Here is a 10,428-nt window from a genome sequence, read left to right on the forward strand (position 1 = left end):
TAATGGCACAGGGGTCCCGTTTTCTCCGCTTCCTTTGCCATCTTCAATACATCATCATGTTTCTCTTGCTTGTGAAACGTCACATCAAAACCCTTTTCATTTGGGTTGCCTAGAAGGCAGAGTACTTCCTTCACCTCTATCCTGAGGCATCCCATCAATATAGTCCTTCCAAAAGTTTCCCTGCCCCAAGGTTCCATCTCCTTTTCAGTCCATGAAAATCTTACGGTATTTGCTATACCAATCCCCGGAACCGACCAGGTTTGCTTGTTTGTATTCATTTTCAAAAAAAAAGCTCTCTTCAGAAAGAAGCTTCAACCTGAAAAGAAAGCATCTTAAACCAAAAAGGTGGAGCAACTAAAAGGTGTTGACTCTCCACATCTATCTAGAGCACTGGGCCAGACACTTTTAAATAGAACCTGGACCAGCTCAGGTGAAACACCTTCCCACTAACGAGATGGACAAGCCAGCACAGGTGTAACACATACTGACTAATGAGGTGACACTAATCAGTGCTAACGAGCTATACGTGCTAAAGTCCAACCTCAAAACATAAATGGAAGCCTGCAACACCTTCCCCCTTAAGACAACAAATATATCCTATAATTTTGTTGGACAAGTTTTCATACCACCAACAGAAAACAACTTGCTGTCAACAATTAAAAACAAGAAAAAACACATATTTCTAAATAATAATATACAATCATATGATTATTTTCTCCTTTTTCTTTCTATAGAATCCTAAAACTCACTAGCTTCTAGAACTCTCGTCCCCTTGGAATGAACAAAACTCAAATCAAATTGTATTGTATTAGTCACATGCGCCGAATACAACAGGTAGACTGAACAGTGAAATGCTGACTTAGGAGCCCCTAACCAACAGTGCAGTTTTTAAAAAATACAGAAAAGAAGAGATAAAACGTATCTCCAACACAGAAAACATGTCAAAATAAATTGTGATCCATGACAACACACTGGTTAAATGCAAAACACAAATCTTTTTGACTGCCAACTCGAGACAATCAGCAACCAAGTTGTCCTTGACACGGACATGTCTGATTTCAAAAGGAAACTCCTGCGATATCCGTAGTAACTTTCCACCTCACTGCGGAGCTTCTCTCTCTTTTCAGCGTTCACTCGATAGGCATGTTGTTGGATCGGGGCCCAGTCCCCAATGTCATGCTCTAGTACATTTGGGTTGGCACATCTGAGAATGAACCCTGATATTATAAAAGCAGGGCAACAATGTCAATATAATTGTACCCAAAAATTGTCAGTTGGTTGCATAAATATGACTAAATGTTACATAATTGTAAATATGAAATATCAAAACCAAATGTACACCCATTTGTTAATATGTATTGGCATTAATGAACTTAATGGTGAGGCATGGAATAATAAAACTTTTGGCAGGCTGGATGTTTGAAATATGAGGTGATTTGAGTCATGCTTCTTCAGTAGTGGAATAAAGACAATTAGCACTTGAATGTTGTCAAGAAATTCTGGGGTGATGTAAGATTTTTAATAAAAATTGATTATAGGTGTATAAGCTGCAAGTACATTGAAATTAAACTGTTTTCAAGTCATTGAAAAAACAACATCTTTTCAACTTTCATTTTCAACTACAACCAAACATATATTGAACATTGGGCATAGTCTTATTTTCAAACGTCTTTTCAATGACATTTTGCTAAATGGGTATAGTGCAATGTCAAAACACAGGTTTAACGTGTCCAAATCAATAATCAATATGCAGAAACAGTTTGGGATATATTGAAAACCTAAACATTTTGAAGTGTTGCATTTTGATTCAAGTGGGTCATCAACGTGGTAAGTGTAACACAACTCATTTTTTGTTAGCCACTTTTTGATAAATCTCATAAATAATACTATTTCAATTCATAGCCTGGAATTTTTCCCCTGAGGCTAAAATCAATTTAACTGAACAGGGGGACAAACGTTTAGGGTTCTACATTGTGACATCATTAAAATACTCCTACAATGTTAAAACATTCTACAATGTGACATCATTTTATTGATATCATTGAACAATTTCATGTATTTTCTGATGTTTAATCAGAGATCTTTTATCAGAGTATCTCTTCCCACATTGATCACAGCTATACGGTTTCTCTCCTGTGTGTGTTCTCTGGTGTGATATCAAGCCGTTTTGCTGAGTAAAACTCTTCCCACATTGATTACAGCTATAAGGTTTCTCTCCAGTGTGTATTCTCTCGTGTGATTTCAGGGTTTGTAGCCGAATAAAACTCTTCCCACAGTGATCACAGCCATAAGATTTATCTCCCGTGTGTATTCTCTGGTGTATAGTTAGATAGCTAGATGTAGTAAAACTCTTCCCACATTGATCACAGCTATGTTTCTCTCCTGTGTGTGTTCTCTGATGTGATATCAAGCCGTTTTGCTGAGTAAAACTCTTCCCACATTTATCACAGCAATAAGGTTTTTCTCCAGTGTGTGTTCTCTGGTGTATAGTTAGATAGCTAGATGAGGTAAAACTGTTCACACATTGATCACAGCTATAAGGTTTCTCTCCTGTGTGTCCCCGCCGGTGTACTATCAGGCTGCTCAGCTGAGTAAAACTCTTCCCACATTGATCACAGCCATAAGGTTTCTCTCCGGTGTGTGTTCTCTGGTGTATAGTTAGATAGCTAGATGTAGTAAAACTCTTCCCACATTGATCACAGCTATAAGGTTTCTCACCTGTATGTCCCCGCTGGTGTCCTATCAGGTTGCCTAGCTGAGTAAAACTCCTCCCACATTGATAACAGACAAAAGGTTTCTCTCCAGTGTGTGTTCTATGGTGTGATTTCAGGGAGCTTGACTGAGTAAAACTCTTCCCACATTGATCACAGCTATAAGGTTTCTCTCCTGTATGTACTCGCTGGTGTATTTTAAGTTCTGATGAAGATTTGCAACGTTTCCCACAGTCAGAGCAGCAATGAGATTTCTTCCCTGTGGGTCTCTGCTGATGTTTCTTGAAGAGTTCTGATGTGGAGAGACTCTTCTCTGCCTCATCAGCATCATGATATTGTTGAGGATCCCCAGAGGATCCACGATAGTCACATCTCTCTCCTGTGTGAATGACAACGTCAGACAGATGGTTAAAGGCCCACAACAGCAGAAATCCACTGTTTATTTGAGGTAAAAGGTGATACCCATGAAGTTGAACAGCAATTGACGCCTGTTAAATTATATGACAATTGTCTTGTTTTCACAGTAGTAACATAGATGATTGTAGGCTAGAAATAAGTTATTAAAGTTGTTGAAATCATAAGCAGTGTGCCACACAACTTTTTGTCTCTAATATAGGCCCCTTTCTGTGTTTAATAAAATTGCGGCACAAGGGCGATGCGCACACAATTTGATTGCAGAAACACCTCCTTGCTAATGAGGAAACCGATAGTTATGGATGAAGAATATCTGGTAATGAGGAAACCACTAGTTATGGATGTAGTATATCTGGTAATGAGGAAACCACTAGTTATGGATGTAGTATATCTGGTAATGAGGAAACCACTAGTTATGGATGTAGTATATCTGCATGGAGCAAAAATGGTGGGTGAAGATTTTAGTTTTTCATAATGTATTCTGAATATTACAGCGCAAGATCAGGAGTGCTACTCAAGGAAACTCACATTAAGCTCTGTGTCTATTCACTAATTCACCACCGTGGGGGAAAACTCACGGGAGTTCTCATAGTCTGTCAGCAAAAATAGCCTCCATTTCAGGTTAGAGTGCATTTCACCCTACTGTAAGGCTCTTTTGAATGTCCTGATTAATATAATGTTTGTGTTGTTGTCAAAAATGGACTACTATTTAAGAACCACTTCAACAAGTAAAATGCTCTTTGGCTAGTTTGCCATCCGCCTGACAATGAGGGTTTGTACATTAACAAATTGGCCCATAACTTCACCTAACAACAACATAGCCATGCTGTAGGACCCATAACTAACAACATAGACCTACTGTAGGACCCCTAACTAACAACATAGACCTACTGTAGTACCCATAAACTTCACCTAACAACAACATAGACCTACTGTAGGACCCAAAACTTCACCTAACAACAACATAGACCTACTGTAGGACCCATAACTTCACCTAACAACAACATAGACCTACTCTAAGACCCATAACTTCACCTAACAATAACATAGACCTAGAACTATAAATAATTTAATATTTCAGTTGAAACATGGAAAATAAAACGTCTTTGTCATGACATTTCATAACCTGATCACCAGATAATTTTGTGAATAATCCCACCAGGCTACTCTATAATGTGCTGTCATTCTAAATGTCCTGAATAAAGGAAAATAGCTCTGTGTGTTGTACAATAGCATATCCATCAAGGAACAGTTCTCTACACATTATGAGCAAAGTATCTCCATGTCCAAACAGACTAATGGGACCCTACTGTAAATCAAGCAGACCCTACTGTAAATCAAGCAGACAATAACACATTATAAACATCAATATGTTAGGGATGTTGGAACCAACGTGGAGCATGGCATAACTGTCTTTACCGGTGTAATGAATGAAGAAGCACTTTGCTTGTTGTTGCATGTCGTGATGTTTGTAATTTGACTGTCAAAATTGTCCGACAGCAAGATCCAGTATTTAAGTTGAAGTTCATCATATGACTTGTGCTTAACGTTCTGACTATAACTACTGCTCCCGGAGTTTTTATACCTAGCTGACCCAAACGGATACTAAATTAAACTGGCAGACCACCCAGACCTTACCCCGCAAGATACGTCAGTTTTGTCAATTTATTAAATTGTCTTTCATTTGAAACACTCCTGTCAATGTTGAGTAAGGACACACAACTGATTGCGCATATAGAACTAGGAAGTAGGATTAGTCTACCTGGCCTGCATGCAAATGTAGGCCTATAAATCTGCCCAACTAATGAGTTGTGGAGCTGCTTCTCAAAATAATGTTTTCTTCACCTCAAACAGCAAGAAAACAAAGTCTGATCAAAATCAATTGTGAAAGACAATAGTTCCTCAAAGTATTTTCGTAAAATATTTCCAGCTCTCGCCCTTTCACCATTCGGCATTTGAGTTTTCTCCAGCCCTCATCCCTCAGCTGTTTACCAAACTAAGTCTCTGGGCAGCCATTTAGTTGCTTTTTAAAACCTAGGTTGTCCCTTTAAAAAAGGCCACAATCAATCAACCAATCTGCAGTTCAAACAATAACAAAGCTGTAATTCCACCACTGTTTTGGTAATAAGATGAGGGGAAATGTAACTTCTCTCAAATTCATAGACAGACCTACGGATGCAAGGACTGACCATCCATGATATCAACATTATAGTTTTAACCATGTTGAGGTGATACAGTGTTGGTTTACATTGTTTCTAAACATCGGAGTAAAAAAAGCTTACTTGGGGTTCTGATGGGGTACAACAGTTGAACTAAGCTCATGAGGCATGCGTTATATTCTTCAAGAATCAATGGCTATAAATAAATAATTTAAAAGCCAAAATAATGACGTATTAATTGCACATTTCCGCTTTAACACCAAACATCAGTTCAACAACTGCAGAGTTTGTGCCTCTGCTTTTAAGACAGTACTTACTAGTGTTAATCAGGGCCCGTTCATCGTTAGAACTATTGGATGCCTTAAGATGCATTTGGGAAACCAGGCGCAGATATCCAGTTCCCTCCTCTTCTTCCTTCTCCTTTTTCGATGTGACAGTCATCTCCCCCTCCCCCTCTTTCACTCCAAAAACAGCATCATCCTCTTTCTCTTCCTTCACTGTAACGTCGTTCACTTCTTCCTTCACGGTAACAGCCTCACCCTCTACTTGTTTTTGTATTGAAACAGTCTCCTCTTCCTCCTCCTTTTTCACGATAACGTCTTCCTCCGTCCAGCAGTCCTCTTCTTTAGCAGAAGGAGAGTAGCTTAGTAACCTCATGGTTGGAGATGTTACCTAGCTAGGCTAATGCTAACTTAACCAGCCCGCCAGCTGAATAATAACAACAACACCATTCATATAGAATTCAATCCGATAACTAACTAGACCACAGAAGTAGGTTTTAAAACACAGTGGCTAATATCAAAGAAAGCGTCTAAAGAGATTTATTGTTTTGGCTATTTTGTCTAGCAAGCTACCGAGGTGGCTGACGAACTGTTGTTGCTGTTGAAAGAAGCGTTCCGTCCACTAGATTATACGTCACACTAACAGCATTGCCTTAAATTCACACATCGCCATCTGCTGACTGGAGTGGGTAACGCAGTTGAGTAAAATGTACAGTCCTGGCCAAAAGTTTTGAGAATGACACAAATATTATTAGCAGTAGCAGTATGGACGAAGTCTGTTCATTATATACATCTACATAATGTATTGTTACACCATGTAGGAGCAGTATAGACCTAGTCTGTTCATTATATACATCTACATGATGTATTGTTACACCATGTAGGAGCAGTATAGACCTAGTCTGTTCATTATATACATCTACATAATGTATTGTTACACCATGTAGGAGCAGTATAGACCTAGTCTGTTCATTATATACATCTACATGATGTATTGTTACACCATGTAGGAGCAGTATAGACCTAGTCTGTTCATTATATACATCTACATGATCTATTGTTACACCATGTAGGAGCAGTATAGACCTAGTCTGTTCATTATATACATCTACATGATGTATTGTTACACCATGTAGGAGCAGTATAGACCTACAGTAGCTAGCTACTTATTTAGATGTAGTATGACTTAATGAAACTGCCTTAAATGTGCTGTAGTAAACATTTTTATTCACACTAATCAATCAACACATTCCTGTCTTTGTATGTCTCAATATAATGGTACTATTTAATTTAATCCATTTACAATATGAGGAAGCTCAGGGGCTGAACATTGTCGTGAAAGACGAGAAGGAAGAGGAGGATGTCACAGTAAAACAAGAAGTAGAGGGTGAGGCTGTTACCGTGAAAGAAGAAGAGAAAGACGTTTCAGTGAAAGAAGAGGAAGACGCGTTCAGAGAGAAAGAGGAAGGGGGAAGATAAAGAGGAGGATGCAGTTTTTGGAGTGAAGATGGAGGGGGAGATGACTGTCACATTGAAAGATGAAGTGGTGGAGATAGGAGATCTGATTAACACCAGTAAGTACCCCCTTCAATTTGTTTTTAACTTTGGATATTCAGAGTTGGCTCGTCAATACCTCTTCAACGGAGGGCCCTAGGATGATGACTGATATGTCTAGAATCAGACGACGTAGAGAAAAAGCTACCCCTTGTTTTCTCCGTTCCGTTTCCAAAAAGTGACTAAACATATATATTTGAGAAGGGTCTATCTGCTGACCGCAGACTGGGGAGCACTACATGTAGTGATTTTCATGTAGTGATGTTTTACTACACACCGTGCCCCCTAATAGTGCCATGTGAGAGTTGGGTTGGCTACACCAAAGATTATGGATATACTGACAAGATGTCTCTCCGCCCTAACAAGAGGAGTCGTTGTCCACAAAGTGGCACAGTGGGTTGTCTAGCTCCCGCCTATCCTTTCTTTGGATTGGTGGATACATCTTATTATTGTAATCTATTGTTTATATTCTATGAGGGTTGTTGACGTCAACCGCCTGTATTCAATGGAGAGAGATGCTAAGATACTAGCATGAATATGCATAGCGATCTGGAGACAACACCTGTAGTGTTTTTATCAAAGTTGTCAGTATATCACGTGTCCACATAACAACTTAAACATTACGAAACTTCTGTTGGATCAAGTAAGCCATTAATTTTGTTGTTGACCATATTTGACACTTTCTACATTGGGTTGATACTTGTTTCCACTTGGATACAACCTACTGTAACCTACTGACATGACCGAGAGAGATACAACCTACTGTAACCTACTGGCATGACCTAGAGAGATACAACCTACTGTAACCTACTGGCATGACCTAGAGAGATACAACCTACTGTAGCCTACTGGCATGACCTAGAGAGATAAAACCACTTGGATACAACATACTGTAGTCTACTGGCTTGACCTAGAGAGCTAAAGTTGTAAAATTCCTGGATTTTCTAGTAATATTTTCTAGTAATAATGATAATTTGTATCTTCCTATCCACATGTGGGATCCCTCTCCTTTGTCATCCTTTCTACACCAATAACAGACAACTACTGTGGGATCCCTCTCCTTTGTTGTCCCTTCTATACCAATAACAGACAACTACTGTGGGATCCCTCTCCTTTGTAGTCCGCTCTACACCAATAACAGACAACTACTATGGGATCCCTCTCCTTTGTCTTCCTCTCTACACCAATAACAGACAGCTACTGTGGGATCCCTCTCCTTTGTCTTCCTCTCTACACCAATAACAGACAGCTACTGTGGGATCCCTCTCCTTTGTCGTCCTCTCTACACCAATAACAGACAACTACTGTGGGATCCCTCTCCTTTGTCGTCCTCTCTACACCAATAACAGACAGCTACTGTGGGACTCCCAATCACAGCCGGATGTGATACAGCCTGTATTCGAACCAGGGACTGTAGTGACGCCTCTTGCACTGAGATGCAGTGAATTAGACCGCTGCGTCCGTGTGTGTTTAAATATTTAACTGTACTAGAACGCTTAAAAGGCCGCTAAAATTTTAAATATTGGTTATCGGTATTGTTTTTTGGAGCAAGGAAAATATTGGCCAAAAATGTAATATCGGTGCATCCCTTTATTCTAAAATTGATTATTATTTTTAAAATCCTCATCAATCTACACACAATACCCCATAATGCCATCACAATACCCATAATGCCAATCCAATTTCCCATGATGCCAAAGCAAAAACAGGTTTAGATTTTTTGCAATGGTATTGAAACTATTCCCCAGGATAACTAGTCTGAGTAATGTAAGATGTAAGATCCCAGGATAACTAGTCTCAGAGTAATGTAAGTTTCAGATAGTTTACCCATTACAGTCTAAGCCCTGTCTGAGGGGGAGGTTCTTCTAAGCTATATGGAATTGTTTTAAGAAGGTTTAAATAAGATGTCTTCCCCAGTACAGTACTGTAAAAACACCCTCCAACATGAAGGGCTTCCCCAGTATAGTACTGTAGAAACACCCTCCATCATGAAGGGCTTCCCCAGTATAGTACTGTAGAAACACCCTCCAACATGAAGGGCTTCCCCAGTATAGTACTGTAGAAACACCCTCCAATATGAAGGGCTTCCCCAGTATAGTAATGTAGAAATCAGGACGGACTAATCAGAATACTATTATGTTATTGTATAGATGTATGAATTTTATTTTAATCCTAGTACTGAATATAATGTGTGTCATTATAATCAAGAATTAGAACAAAGACTTTCTGTTCCTTGGTAGAAACGAATGAACTTATCGTCAGATTGGCTAGAATGCTTATCTACACAGGGGGGCCTTGGCCTAGTCATAAATGATCTAAACTGGTGGAGGAGGATGTAGGAAGGCTTGAGAACTATACTGCCATTATACCGGAGTGGAGGAGGGACAGGACAGTTTGAAACCTGATGATGTAATTTTCAATTTATGATTTGTTGTAAATTGTATCATGTTCAGTACTCTCGAGAATAAACGCCAGTGCTTGATTTTGAGACTGGTCTCTGCCCATTTTTTGCAAATAAGTTTCTTACAAATCCTTAGAAATGGGCTGAGTGTATTAATTGAATTGGGTAATAAACATATAGGAATTTAATTCCTCTAACAAGTTTACAGAATGGTGTCGTCTGCGTAGAGGTGGATCAGAGACTCACCAGCAGCAAGAGCGACATAATTGATGTATACAGAGAAGAGGGTCGGTCCAAGAATTGAACTCTGTGGCACCCCCATAGAGACTGCCAGAGCTCCGGACAGCATACCCTCCGATTTGACACACTGAATTCTATCAGAGAAGTAGTTGATGAACCAGGCGAGGCAATCATTTGAGAAACCAAGGCTGTCGAGTCTGCCGATGAGGATGTGGTGATTGACAAAGTCGAAAGCCATGGCCAGATCAATAAATACGGCTGCACAGTAATGTTTCTTATCGATGGCGGTTAAGATATCGTTTAGGACCTTGAGCGTGGCTGAGGTGCACCCATGACCAGCTCTGAAACCAGATTGCATAGCAGAGAGGGTATGGTGAGATTCGAAATGGTCGGTAATCTGTTTGTTGACTTGGCTTTTGAAGACCTTAGAAAGGCAGGGTAGGATAGATATAGGTCTGTAGCAGTTTGGGTCAAGAGTGTTCCCCCCTTTGAAGAGGGGGATGACCGCAGCTGCTTTCCAATCTTTGGGAATCTCAGATGACACGAAAGAGAGGTTGAACAGGCTAGTAATAGGGGTGGCAACAATTTCAGCAGATAATTTTAGAAAGAAAGGGTCCAGATTGTCTAGCCCGGCTGATTTGTAGGGGTCCAGATTTTGCAGCTCTTTT

General features: G+C 39.7%; 1 protein-coding gene across 1 annotated transcript; it reads right to left on the reverse strand.

Moving 5' to 3' along the window:
- Window positions 1-1,484: 1,484 nt before the first annotated feature.
- Window positions 1,485-6,203, reverse strand: LOC112254080 (zinc finger protein OZF-like). The gene is made up of 2 exons (XM_024426313.2): window positions 5,602-6,203; window positions 1,485-3,090 (listed from the first exon to the last, which is right to left on the reverse strand). The coding sequence occupies exons 1-2, from the start codon at window positions 5,939-5,941 to the stop codon at window positions 2,039-2,041; spliced, it is 1,392 nt and encodes a 463-aa protein (XP_024282081.1). The 5' UTR covers window positions 5,942-6,203; the 3' UTR covers window positions 1,485-2,038.
- Window positions 6,204-10,428: the final 4,225 nt, after the last annotated feature.

Source organism: Oncorhynchus tshawytscha, linkage group LG07, assembly GCF_018296145.1.
Source record: "Oncorhynchus tshawytscha isolate Ot180627B linkage group LG07, Otsh_v2.0, whole genome shotgun sequence".
Taxonomy (NCBI): Eukaryota; Metazoa; Chordata; class Actinopteri; order Salmoniformes; family Salmonidae; genus Oncorhynchus; species Oncorhynchus tshawytscha.